This window comes from Salvelinus namaycush, chromosome 35 (assembly GCF_016432855.1).
Source record: "Salvelinus namaycush isolate Seneca chromosome 35, SaNama_1.0, whole genome shotgun sequence".
NCBI classification, from domain to species: Eukaryota; Metazoa; Chordata; class Actinopteri; order Salmoniformes; family Salmonidae; genus Salvelinus; species Salvelinus namaycush.
The window spans coordinates 19975035-19989380 of record NC_052341.1 but is presented as its reverse complement, the minus strand read 5'-3'; the positions used below and the strand labels follow the sequence as shown (position 1 = coordinate 19989380).

At 41.2% G+C, this 14346-nt stretch overlaps 1 protein-coding gene across 1 annotated transcript; it reads right to left on the bottom strand.

Annotated features, from left to right (window-relative positions):
* Positions 1 to 4301: 4301 nt before the first annotated feature.
* lcmt1 (leucine carboxyl methyltransferase 1) lies at positions 4302 to 11058 on the bottom strand. Its single transcript, XM_038974811.1, has 11 exons — positions 10632 to 11058; positions 10230 to 10321; positions 10004 to 10125; positions 9817 to 9893; positions 9530 to 9591; positions 9311 to 9413; positions 8429 to 8549; positions 8220 to 8321; positions 7612 to 7703; positions 5166 to 5263; positions 4302 to 5034 (listed from the first exon to the last, which is right to left on the bottom strand). Exons 1-11 carry the CDS (start codon positions 10715 to 10717, stop codon positions 5012 to 5014), a joined length of 978 nt encoding a protein of 325 aa, XP_038830739.1. The 5' UTR covers positions 10718 to 11058; the 3' UTR covers positions 4302 to 5011.
* Between the last annotated feature and the right edge of the window lie 3288 nt (positions 11059 to 14346).

The following is a 14346-nucleotide window of genomic DNA, read 5'->3' as shown; positions in this document are numbered from 1 at the left end:
CTGGTTGATGCTTATTTATAAAAACCTCTTAGGCCTCACTCCCCCCTATCTGAGATATCTACTGCAGCCCTCATCCTCCACATACAACACCCGTTCTGCCAGTCACATCCTGTTAAAGGTCCCGAAAGCACACACATCCCTGGGTCGCTCGTCTTCTCAGTTCCCTGCAGCTAACGACTGGAATGAGCTGCAACAAATACATAAACTGGACAGTTTTATCTCAATCTCTTCATTCAAAGACTCAATCATGGACACTCTTACTGACAGTTGTGGCTGCTTTGCGTGATGTATTGTTGTCTCTACCTTCTTGCCCTTTGTGCTGTTGTCTGTGCCTAATAATGTTTGTACCATGTTTTGTGCTGCTACCATGTTGTGTTGCTACCATGTTGTTGAAATGTTGTGTTGCTACTATACTGTGTTGTCATGTGTTGCTGCCTTGTTATGTTGTTGTCTTAGGTCTCTCTTTATGTAGTGTTGTGTTGTCTCTCTTTTCGTGATATATGTTTTGTCCTATATTTATATTTTATTTTTAATCCCAGCCCCCTACCAAAAGGCCTTTTGGTAGTCTGTCATTGTAAATAAGAATTTGTTCTTAACTGACTTGCCTAGTTAAATAAATAAAAATATAGACTTGGTCTTTTACCACTCCTACCTTGTCACAACACAAGTGACTGGCTCAAACGCATTAAGAAGGAAAGAAATTCCACAAATTAACTTTTTACAAGGCACACCTGTTAATTGAAATGCATTCCAGGTGTCTACCTCGTGAAGCTGGTTGAGAGAATGCCAGAGTGTGCAAAGCTGTCATCACTGCAGCAGGTGGCTACTTTGAAGAATCTCAAATATAAAATATATTTTTGGTTACTACGTGATTCCATATGTTCATAAGTCCTCTATGACAACAAAATCATAAACAACAGAGTAGGACTGGCTAATAAGTCCATAGTTTTGGGGTTATGCTCAGGTAAAACAATTTGGCTAATCTATACTTCCATATTTCCAAGTCCTAGTCTTGAAGATCAAGGGGTATAACATTTTATTGGAATGACTGGAATTCTGATAGACTATGGTTTTTAATGTAAAGATATAATTTAATCATATTATATGGAGTAGAAAACGATAGGTTAGAAGACGCCTACATAACCAATCCATAAAGTAACATTTTACATCCATTTATGGCCAGTTATGTAAACTTTAACATTGATTTATCCTGCAACAGATGTCGTTCAATTGGTAACATACATTTTTGTCTTCTTCTAATGCCTCTTAAGGGGAAAGTAATTTAAAAGTAGCTGAATGTACTCATATTACATTACCGAGTTTGTGTAATCCAAAAGTTATGTTACTGATTACAATTCTGGACAGGTAACTAGTAACTGTAACGGATTACATTTAGAAAGTAGCCTACCCAACCCTGGTAGTAGCTGAAGTGTATAGTGTTGGGTCATCGGCTTACATAGACACAATGGCTTTACTGAAAGCCAGTAGCATGTCGTTAGTAAAGATTGAAAAAAGTAAAGGGCCTAATCAGCTGCAGAACATGACCGATAATGTCAAACGCTGCACTGAAGTCTAACAAAACAGCCCCCCCATCAATTTCTCTCAGCCAATCATCAGTCATTTGTGTAGGTGCTGTGCATGTTGAATGTCCTTCCCTATAAGCGTGCTAAAAGTCTGTTGTCAATTTGTTTACTGTAAAATAGCATTGTATCTGGTCAAACACAGTTTTACTAAGGGTTGGTAACAGGCTTATTGGTCGGCTATTTGAACCAGTAAAGTGGGCTTTACTATTCTTAGGAAGCGGAATTACTTTTGCTTCCTTCCAGCCCCGAGGGCACACTTTCTAGTGGCAAATAGGATGGTAATATCGTCCGCTATTATCCTCAGTAATTTTCTGTCCAAGTTGTCAGACCCAGGTGGCTTGTCATTGTCATTGACCCAGGTGGCTTGTCAATCATTTTTCACCTCTTCCACACTCACTTAACAGAATACAAAAATTCAGTAATGGGGATCCTAATCACAGCTGCCACCCTAGTGTTCGAGCTTCCAGTTTCTCCAAGTAGGCCCAGAGCTTTCCCACTCTCCTAGCCCAGAGAGTTTCCCTGTCGGGACAAAAGTTTTCAGCACTACAGTAGGCTCCCACCCTTCAGCCATTCTAGTTTCGCTGTCTCCAGTTTTACTCAGCCCCTAGTCCGCTGCTCCGCCAGGCTTTAGGTTCTCTGCCCCACTAGGTCTGCACTCTCTGCCCTTAGTTGGTCAGCTGCCTCCAGCCTCAGTCAGCAAGCAGTCAGCTACGCACTAAACCTCCTGCCCTAGTTCTAGGCCATCTATCTCTATCAGCCCCTTGACCTGGGGGGCCCACTGTTTCCTGACCCAGGGGGCCTGCTGTTTCCAGCTCTGGGTGGCTGCCCGCCTCCTGCACTAAAATACCCTCTGTCCCTTGCACCTGAGAAACTTCCTGACCTCATCTCTGGGCCCAGCCTGCCCCTGCCTACAGATCCTTAATGGGCCCCGCTCCTGCTCCACCGTGGTAGCCATTGCCTTGCAATTTAAAATACTTTGATTGCCTGAGTGGTGAGTCACCAACGTCAGCCGCAGGCAGTATCCTGCCAATGACAGTTGTGGCTAATTCATGACTCTGGCACCAGAGGGACATTTTTTTGTTTTGTTGTCAGGGACCATGTACAACATGCCATTGCACCATATTCCTGTATTGTGATGGCAGCATCATGTTATGGGTATTTTTGCCATCGGCAGGGACTGGGGGGTTTGTCAAGATTAAAATAAATATGAAAGGAGCAAAGCCCAGATAAAACGTTTGAAGAAACCCTGCCTCAGTCTTCTGAATCTTTTTTTTTTGCGGGACAATTACACATATTTGAATGCCAAAGACACACCAGATGGCTTTCCAATAGGTGTTGTGTTTCTGAATGTTCCAGTCTCTGTCCTGACATAAATCAGTGTGCGAATCAAGGACAAGATTTTAATATTGCTGTCCTTCAATGACCAACAAAATTTGCTGAGCTTGAGCAATTTTGACAAAAACAATGAATATAGTGGAGTCCGAAATTAATAACACCCTTGATAAAGATGAGCAATAATGACTCGATAAAATAAATAATTCAAATACTGAGATATTGTATGATAACAAATTTGTGAAATTATATGATGTTATACTAATACAATTGCTCAAGTAATATATTTTTTCTCCCGAAGAGGTAGGGGTTCAAATGATTGACATCCCTAAAGATTTTTTATAAATAACGTATTTGGTCCCATATTCGTTGCATGCAATGAATACAAACTTGTGACACTCTAAGCTTGTTGGATGCATTTGCAGTTCGTTTTGGTTGTGTTTCAGAGTTCAAAGATCATACCCCCATGCTAACCTCCCGTTATTGGTAATTGTGAGAGTTTAACATGTCTTGGGGATATGATCTTTGACCTCTTTCTTACTCATCATTCACAATTTTTCAGGTTTATCCGTAATCATGGTAGCATCCACATTGATGTGTGTTTAGAAACATATTCTATTCATAAAAAAATGACAATGACTTAACATTTATTTATATTGGGCACAAAATAAGCTGAAAAACCATAACTAACTGCAAATGCATCCAAGTTTGTAGAGTCACAAGCTTGTAGTTGTTGTGCGATAGGAATATGGGACCAAATACTGAACTTTAACTACTTTTATAATTTTGACCCCCTACCTTTGAGGAAAAAAAATTATAACTTGTTAAACAAAAGCTCGTTCTCTGAGCAATTATATTAGTATAAAATAATTTCCCAATATTATGAGCATTCAATAAAGCTCAATATTTGAGTTATTTTATGCAGTGATTATTGCTCATCTCTATGAAGGGTGTAAAAATGTTCAAACCCCACTATATGTCACCCTAATTTTTATTGATTTACAAGTCATTTTGAAAATGTTCTATAATTTGTAGGTTGAGTACATTGGGAGGAAAAAAAGTAATTTAATCAATTTTTGGGGTTACATTTTAAGGCAGCAAAATGTGAAGACTGCAAGGGGTGTGTAGACTAACTAGACACTGTATATGTGTTATAAACATCTCTCTAACATCACTATGTCTTCAGTGCTGCTATCTGTATCCATACCACACAAGGTCATATTGGGTAAATGTTTCTCTGTAAAACACAGGATCTGACCAGAAGGACATAGGGGTCTCAGAGGGTGACTCAAACTATTTAATGTGTTTTCCATGTGGAAATGACATTGACTTTCATGGCATCTAATGCACAGTCTGTTGACCATAGGTAATGAAATGGAGGTCAGGTTTTCAAACACATATTAACAGCTTTATTCAACCTCTATAGACCTGCATTGTCGTGTCATTGGTACTGTTGTATCACCTGCAAGGACTTGAAATTAGTTTGCTCTGATTGAAAATGCCACTTATTTCTTTCAGACTAGAATCCTTGTTACATGCAAATGTATCTATTGCTATTGCAAATCCAGCAATTTCCTAATTGAATCAAAGAAATCTTTAAGTGCATTCGATGTATTAACTTTCCATTTCTATTTGTACGAAACTATCGGTCTTGGCAAAACATTTCTATTGTCTTAATACATAAACATTTTAGTTCACAAAACGGCAATGGCACATTAAAAACTTGACCGGTACCTGGCTTGTACTTTCTCCAACATCCAGCAAACCTGCTCAATGTTGTCTGAAGGTACATTAGAAACAATGAAATGAAGTCTAGGGATACTGTCCTTTCCAGTGTCTTGTCATTCATATCACATTTCCAGCACAAACCTCTCTTTTCTTTCACAAAAACATGCTGGGAGACAGTGGGTGCACTTATGGGATGCAAAGGAAACACATTAAGTAGAATTCTGCTGATGCCAGAAGTTTCCCACACTTTATTTGAAGCAAAGACAGACAGGACTGGAGTCTGATGTTAACGGGTTCCTTCTTCCTTACATGGTGGTGTTGATCATGGCACAGAGAAACAGGCTTAAGACAGACGGTCCAGTCCAGGTTCAGAAAGCAACTTGTGAGAGTCCTGGAACAAGCAGACGATAGTGTCATTGGTGATCTTATAAAGAACAGTGATATAAATTAAAAACAATGTTCTGTATCCAAATGTAAAGACTTAAAAATGAACTTTGTGGCAGTACTCTAACCCATATGTACCTAGCTTGAGCTTGTCCTTGGTGGCCCAGCAGATACTGTAATGTTGGAGGAGCTGCTGCAGAAGTTCCTTCTCATCCAGAAATTCCAGACGCTCTATTCTGTATTAAAAAAAAGATGGAGAAACGAAATAAAGAGTTTAACAAAAAAATAAAAGTAAAATTGAGCTAAACAATGTGAAACTGACAACGGAGAAATAACATGATGCCTAATGTATTGAACAGACTTTATACAACAGGTGGGTCTAATCCTGAATGATGATTGGGTAAAAGCACATTCCAGCCAGTGTCTATTCCACAAGTTACCACCGGCTGAATCTTTGACGTTAAAATGCCTATTTACTCTGTTCCATCTGACTGCCCAATCGACTCTCATCAGCCCAGCCAGGAAAGTTAAACTTGATCTCCACTATAAAAATCTAGACATTATCTCACATTTTTTAGACTAACATTTAGTTTTCAACAGCAGAGATTTGTATAAACCTTGCTGTCTGTCTCTCGAAATTTTCAAATTTCGATTTCCAACTGTCCCATAGTAATGAACGTGTAGGGGTCGTGACGAGAGGCAGGCAGTGTTTCTCAGCCAGTCTAAATCATTAATCAGCTGGCATCATTTTTATGGATATATATACACAAAGAATATACAATCGGAAAAAGGTCAAACGAAACGAAGTGCAGCTAGTTTGCAGTCTTTCCTGCTTCAGTTTGAAGTTGTGTTAGCGGTGTACTCTGAACAGTGTCCTGACAAGAGAGCACATTTTCTATGCCAGGTAAAATCGTGCCTCATTAGCTCATTGTTATGGATGTATCCAAATAAATGTCACTAGAAAACAGCTTAAACAAATGCAGCTACTGTTGTTATTCTGTCTGCACGGTTTGACGTGACTGTAAGTTAGCCAGCTAGCAAGCAAGGGATAAGAAAGTTGCCAGCAGGTATAGCAATGGAACATTTAGAACGAACGACTGGGTCGTGTCTCTGGCAACCGACCCAATAGAACGAACGACCAGTCAGATTGGGTAGCAACCCTATATTTGTTTCGGGACTATATAAATAAAATAACATTGTATTGGTCACACACGTTTAGCAGATGTTATTGGTCACACACGTTTAGCAGATGTTATTGGTCACACACGTTTAGCAGATGTTATTGGTCACACACGTTTAGCAGATGTTATTGGTCACACACGTTTAGCAGATGTTATTGGTCACACACGTTTAGCAGATGTTATTGGTCACACACGTTTAGCAGATGTTATTGGTCACACACGTTTAGCAGATGTTATTGGTCACACACGTTTAGCAGATGTTATTGGTCACACATGTTTAGCAGATGTTATTGGTCACACACGTTTAGCAGATGTTATTGGTCACACATGTTTAGCAGATGTTATTGGTCACACATGTTTAGCAGATGTTATTGGTCACACATGTTTAGCAGATGTTATTGGTCACACATGTTTAGCAGATGTTATTGGTCACACATGTTTAGCAGATGTTATTGGTCACACACACACATGTTTAGCAGATGTTATTGGTCACACACACACATGTTTAGCAGATGTTATTGGTCACACACACACATGTTTAGCAGATGTTATTGGTCACACACACACATGTTTAGCAGATGTTATTGGTCACACACACATGTTTAGCAGATGTTATTGGTCACACACACATGTTTAGCAGATGTTATTGGTCACACACACATGTTTAGCAGATGTTATTGGTCACACACACATGTTTAGCAGATGTTATTGGTCACACACACATGTTTAGCAGATGTTATTGGTCACACACATGTTTAGCAGATGTTATTGGTCACATACACATGTTTAGCAGATGTTATTGGTCACATACACATGTTTAGCAGATGTTATTGGTCACATACACATGTTTAGCAGATGTTATTGTTCACATACACATGTTTAGCAGATGTTATTGGTCACATACACATGTTTAGCAGATGTTATTGGTCACATACACATGTTTAGCAGATGTTATTGGTCACATACACATATTTAGTAGATGTTATTGCGGTTGTAGCAAAATGCTTGTTTCTAGCTCCAACACTGCAGTAATATCTAACCATTTCACAACAATACACACAAATCTAAAGGAATGGAATTAAGAATATATAAATATTTGGATGAGTAATGTAGGAGCGGCAGACAAATACAGTAGAATAGAATACAGTATACACACATGAGATGAGTAATGCAAAATATGTAAACATTATAAAAGTGACTCGTGGAAGGATGAAATTCTATAAATAAATAAATAAAAAATAATTAAAATATTATTTGAATATGTTGTATAAATGGGATAATGTCCTCGAAGCCAGTGTTTGGAGGATATATTGGCACGGTTTGAAGGCCCTCGACTAACAACACCCGTGCCAATATATCCTCCAAACACTGGCTTCGATAGCATTAACACTTAAGTGTCTTACCTTGCCACATCATCCTGAGGTATAACACTGTACACAGTCATCATGTCCAGAGCATCTGCATTCTCCCAGCCCGTCTTTAGGAAGCGCTCTTTCTACAAATGCAAGCATGTTTCACTTCAGGACATGTCTTGCACAAAACCAACACTTGGGATTTGTTGTTCAATTGTCATGATTGAGTACCTATATGTTTGGGGTGACATTTGATCAAGTTTCAATGCTGAATATTTACAAGCAACGGATTTAAGTCATACTGACTGTGAAACTTTCAAAAAGAAGCGAAACTCTTGACCAAGTGACCTCATAAGTCTTCGGCCCTGAGACCTTAAGTTTGGTTCCACAGACAGAGATCTGGAGACTGACACAGCTGCTGTAAATACAGAATTGTGGTCTTCTAATCACAAGTGTGTTGCTCTATGCAGGCCTGGAAGACACCCATTCAGCATGTATACACAGTGTTTGCGTCACAAAGTGAACCTTATCTAACTGTGCTCCATAATCACTGCTGCCTTCAGATTTATTTAGCTAATTCTGTAACGTCACTTCTGATCTAATACAAAGGTGTTTTAAAGTGTTGTTGTAAAGTTGCTGTACGGTTGAGGGTGCTGTACCTGCGATTCCAGTGACTGACACACCTCCACTCCTGCCAGATTACACTGACGACGCTGCAGATTCTCAATCATCACCTGGCCAAAACGATCCAGCATGTTCACCTAGAAAGAGAGAGAAACAATTAGCCTAGACGTTCAGCAATATAGATGGAATCAGCAGAGGCATTCTATCTCGCCATAGAATGTGTCTGATCTTGTTCATCCTTTACCTGCTCATAGTTGACGAACATGGCTGTGTGGAAGGTGACTGAGGCCCAGTTCACCAGCTTGGATGACTGATCTGGAGTCATGTAGACCAGCACACACTCTGACAGGAACAACGTAGGCAACCTAGAAAGAGAACAAAACATCCCCAAGTTAGAAAAAGCCAGAGGATTCCTAATCAGTTCTGCATGTAAAAAAAGGTATACATTTTATGTCTGGGATGCATCCTACATGCAAATAAATGTTGTCTATTTCACCTTTGTTACATCTGCTTAATTTCTCCCTTGAATGTCAGAATCTGTGACATAAAACACCACATCCACAGAGCCTTTGGCACAAGTGGCAGACATTTTAGAAGACACTTGAATCCACAAAAAAAAAAATTCTAACGTCATTGAGGCTTGGCTGGTAGACCAGACCTCACAGGAAGACGTTAATACATGCACTAAAACAGTAAGCTCAACAAAAAAAAAGAACCCTTGGTTGACACTGGGCCAGTGACTATGGCGGCTTTTCCAAGTCTCATAGGCTGAGATCAAAGGAGATAGGGCTCTTTGACACACAGGTGGAAAGTATGGAAAATCAAAGAGCACCCAAGTGTATGATCGTTGTCATCAGGAACTGACTGCCAAACACTCAGCCACGTCTGGCCAAGACCATAAATACGAGTTAGGTACAGGGAAAGAACACTGTCAGCCCAAGACATCAATAGCATGCCAAACATCCTACTGTAGACCTACAGCAAAACTGGTGATCCACTGATAAGGTTGGATACTGCTACCTCAAATGGCTAGACTCTTGCAAAGCTGTCCAACAAAATTAAATAAAAATAGTGCAACGGTGAATGCTAGGCCAAACATGTTCAATATAATGTTATTTTCACTGACTCTGGGTTGAGGTGGAACTTCTTCAGTTTGTCATCTAGGCCTGGGATGTCCCTAAGGTCAGCACCGATGATGCAGTACCTGTCTGAGTCTAGACTGTGGCCATCTGAAACAGACACAGACAATACAAATGAAGACTAGGTGAATATCAAATGTTACCACAAGAGACAATTACATACAATTATGTTGATTTGTATCAGCCAATGTATTTTACTTCATTACCTAGTAATAGTGAGTCTGTGGAGTGGGTCTCAATGAGAGGTTTTGACAGTGGTGGTTTTGTCCTGAAGAGAAGGTTCACAACATTATAACTACTGTTTCTTATTAACAGATTATCACACTACAAGTGTAGCTGGACAGACTATTTCCAAAAGTGTTTATAGACAGGATCTGCTTCCCTCTACAGGTCAATTTCTGACATTACTGAGACCACAGTGACATCAAAACAAATTAAACCAAAAACTGATGTATATGAATTATTCTAAAAGAGAAAAAGTAGAACGTCTTACTTTATGTTGTGTATTTTCCTGGCAGCAATCATTGGAAAGTCAACTTCAAAGTATTTTCTAGGCATGAGGTTTTCATCCTAAAAACATACAAATGACAAATGAAAGACAATGCAAGTAAAAACCAAGACCAAGCATGAATTGTACTCTAAGATTAATGCATTTCTTTAATGGGATTATTAGACTGTACCTTTAGCCTCCAGAAAGTGGTGTCCAGCCCTGCCCCCAGGTTCACTATCTGACAGTCACACTTTGTTTTCCTGAGGAAGGCATCCAGGAGGTAGTTCATTCCCTGCACGCGGGCATAGTAGCCTAACAGAGGACAACAAAGATTTAGTAATACAGTATTAAGCAAGCCTTCTTCACGCCAAAAAATTAAATAAATGTGTTTTTGTCTCTGGCCAACATTGACTTGCCTCTGTTAATTTCTGGAGCTTTTCGTTCCCCTACCGACCTCACAAAATACTGGACATAGGGGTCCGTCCAGTAGCCTTTACTGGTTGCATATCTGAAAATCAAACAAATGGTAAATATTGCATGTCCAAATGCAGTATAAAAAAATACTACACTCCCATTTATGAAATAAGTCTTATTGTGTCATTTACTGTGTAAAATCTGAATAAATACTAATGGCAAGCTGATTATTTATTCCACCACTATGTGGTTCAATATATACACTTTTCATGTTGATGGTAAGCAGGTGGCTACAACTGGGGGAGGCAATTAACGTGTTGCAAACGCACAGCAACAATGTCGCAATTCGGATCACCTAGTTAAGCAGCAGCTTGTACATGTTATGAATCTAGCTAGCTAGCTACCTTTTGCATGTCGTTGCATCGTCACAAGTCGACCTCACTGCTTCGTCGGCAGTGTCTAAATCTGTGAAGGGTTGTCGGGCAGCCATCTAACAGTTTCACACCTCATACAAAAGTCCCTGTTGTTAATATTTAAAAAAAAAAAAACGGTATTCTCTGCAACACCAAATGCATCAGCTGTTCCAATGTGGCTAACGTTAGCTAGTTGCTAATACTGTATAACTTTGACCGTAGCTTTGCTGCCGGGCAAAACAACTTGACAAGCCAGTTGGCCAAACTCTATAGTAGATGGAAGAATTGATATAAGAAGCAGTTAAATCATTTAACTACTGTCACATAACATATGCAAGAAATTCGGTTAAATTGGCATTATTTAGCTACCACTGCTCGGCTGAAGGAGCTTGCCAGTCTTCAACATCCGGTGCCTACAATGTATGTGTTCTTCTTCGATGAGGTTTAAGAGCGGTTGGCATCCTATAAATGTTGCATTACCGCCACCTACTACACTGGAGTACAACTCCCTTATACCTTGCTTGAAAATAAATAAATAAACAAATACCCTACCATCTAACACTACACTCACAAAAATAATACCACCCTAATCCACTATTTAAATATATTTATTCCTACTTCAGGCCAACAACCTGAAAGGATGGGACACCACCACTTAACACTCCCCAAAGCTTTCCCTCGCCCTCCATTTGGCAAATTTGACCATAACACTATACTCCTGATTCCTGCTTACAAGCACAAATTAAAGCAGGAAGCACAAGTGACTCGGTCTATAACAAAGTGGTCAGATGAAGCAGATGCTAAGCTACAGGACTGTTTGGAATTTGTTCCTGGATTCTTCCGATGGCACTGAGGAGTACACCACATCAATAAGTGCATCGATGACGTCGTCCCCACAGTGACTGTACGTACATACCCCAACCAGAAGCCATGGATTACATGCAGCATTCGCACTGAGCTAAAGGGTAGAGCTGCCGCTTTCCAGGAGCGGTACTCTAACCCGTAAGCTTATAAGAAATCACGCTATGCCCTCCGACGAACCATCAAACAGGCAAAGCTTCAATACAGGACTAAGATCGAATCGTACTAAACTGGCTCCGACGCTCGTCAGATGTGGCAGGGCTTGCAAACTATTAGACTACAAAGGGAAGCACAGCCAAGAGCTGCCCAGTGACACGAGCCAAATAACTTTATGCTCACTTGTGCCCAAGAACACTAAGGTAACCTGCCTAAACGACTACAACCTCTGTAGCCATGAAATGCTTTGAAAGGCTGGTCATGACTCACACCAACACCATTATCCCAGAAACCCTACACCCACTCCAATTTGCATACCGCCCCAACAGATCCACAGATGGTGCAATCTCTATTGCACTCCACACTGCCCTTTCACACCAAGATAAAAGGAACACCTATGTGAGAATGCTATTCATTGACTACAGCTCAGAGTTCAACACCAATCTCATCGCTAAGCTAAGGACCCTGGGACTAAACACCTCCCTCTGCAACTGGATCCTGGAATTCCTGACGGGCCGCCCCCAGGTGGTAAGGGCAGGTAGCAACACATCCGCCACGCTGATCCTCAACACAGGGGCCTCTCAGGGGTGCGTGCTCAGTCCCCTCCTGTACTCCCTGTTCACTCATGACTGCACGGCCAGGCACGACTCCAACACCATCATTAAGTTTGCCGATGACACAACAGTGCTAGGCCTGATCACCGACAATGATGAGACAGCCTATAGGGAGGAGGTCAGAGACCTGACCGTGTGGTACCAGGACAACAACCTCTCCCTCAACGTGATCAAGACAAAGGAGATGATTGTGGACTTCAGGAAAAGGAGGACCGAGCACACCCCCATTCTCATCGACGGGGCTGTAGTGGAGCAGGTTGAAAGCTTCAAGTTCCTTCGCGTCCACATCACCAACAAACTTACATGGTCCAAGCACACCAAGACAGTCTTGAAGAGGGCATGACAAAACCTATTCCCCTCAGGAGCACCAAGTCTAGGTCCAAGAGGCTTCTAAACAGCTTCTACCCCCAAGCCATAAGACTCCTGAACATCTAATCAAATGGCTACCCAGACTGTTTGCACCCCCCCCTTTCTACGCTGATGCTACTCTCTGTTATTATTTATGCATAGTCACGTTAATAACTCTACCTACATGTACATACTACCTCAATTACCTTGACACCGGTGCCCCGCACATTGACTCTGTACCGGTACACCTGTATATAGCCCTGCTATTGTTATTTACTGCTGCTCTTCAATTATTTGTTATTCTTATCTCTTATTTATTTGGGGGGGTATTTTCTTAAAACTGCATTGTTGGTTAAGGGCTTGTAAGTAAGCATTTCACTGTAAGGTCTACACCTGTTGTTTTCGGCGCATGTGACAAATACACATTTATTTGATTTGACTCTTCTGATGTCAAGTCTCCTACACCCAAATACCTCTCTGCAGCTGCCACCACAACCTCAATTTTCTGCGACTTACGTTCCATCCCTGCAGTACAGTTGATAACCATTGCTATCAATGCTAAAAATCAAATTTTACTGAAACATATATCACTTGTTGGCCTGTCTCTCTGTACTGGTACAGATCTACTACTCACACCACTCCTCTCAGGATCCCTCCCCCTTGACCCATCTTCCTCTACTTTCTTCACTGCCTCAGCATATGACAATTTCTGCACTCCTCTAACCCTGGAAACCTTCATCTGACTCTTTCACATGGGACATTTCTGATCCCCAGCCCCATAGCCACCCCTACAATTAACACATACCAATACTTTCCCCAATGCTACACATTGGCGGCAGGTAGCCTACTGGTTAGAGTTTGGGGCCAGTAACTGGAAGGCAGAACTTCAATTAACAGGATAATGGCGGACGGAAGACAGGGTGGTGCGGCAAGTGCCGCTTCTCATACGAATGCTGTTATAATATCTAAAACATCAGGTGTACGCCGACCCCAGCTAAGTAACTCATGCAAAGAGTTAAAGCTCAATTATGTGTTTTATCTCCAATACTTTGCCATGATTGTCAGTTATGTAGCTGCTCTACTGATAATCTCAGTGCGTCCTTGCTGGGATGACACAATCAGTCTACTACCAGAGAATATCAACACCAAACACATTGGTTCACCGTTCCACGGGAGCGAACAGTACACAGCATACCATAATGTTCTGAATAATGGCCAAGTCTACCTCGCTCCCTATTCCACTGAACAGCTTCGGCGTAACAAACACAAGTCCAACATTTATCGGAAACTTTTAAACTACCTGTTCACTACCCTCCTACTCTCCGGGGATGTGCAACTCAATCCTGGGCCTAACATCACCGAGCCAGCGATACTCACCGGAGTGGAAAGCAGTGGATGGCCTCGTCCACTGATCGTCGCCGCTGTGGAAGTGGGTGAGTGCTATGGTCCCATGGTTTCTCTCGACCCACCCGGCTCCAGGATAGATTTTGACTCTTCAAACATACCCAAGTCGCTATATGCGATCCCTGACTTTGCTTCTGGGACGCAAGCTGTTTTAATTAGTTCCCCGCATCCAGTGCAGGCGGGAGGGATTGTTAATTGCGCTACCGAACTGCCCCTAATCAAAACGAAACAAAACGGCCTAAACCCAGCCGTCAGAAAACAGAAAATTTTCCTTTTTTCAATGTGTCAATCACTCTCGAGTCATCTGGGACCCACGAGCTAAG

Coding starts and splice junctions, on each gene's coding strand:
- lcmt1 (XM_038974811.1), bottom strand. CDS start 10,717: ATGGCTGCCCGACAACCCTTCACAGATTTAGACACTGCCGACGAAGCA. Junction 10,322..10,631: donor GATGCAACGACATGCAAAAG/GTAGCTAGCTAG, acceptor TTTGATTTTCAG/ATATGCAACCAGTAAAGGCT. Junction 8,550..9,310: donor AAGTTCCACCTCAACCCAGA/GTCAGTGAAAAT, acceptor TTCTCTTTCTAG/GTTGCCTACGTTGTTCCTGT.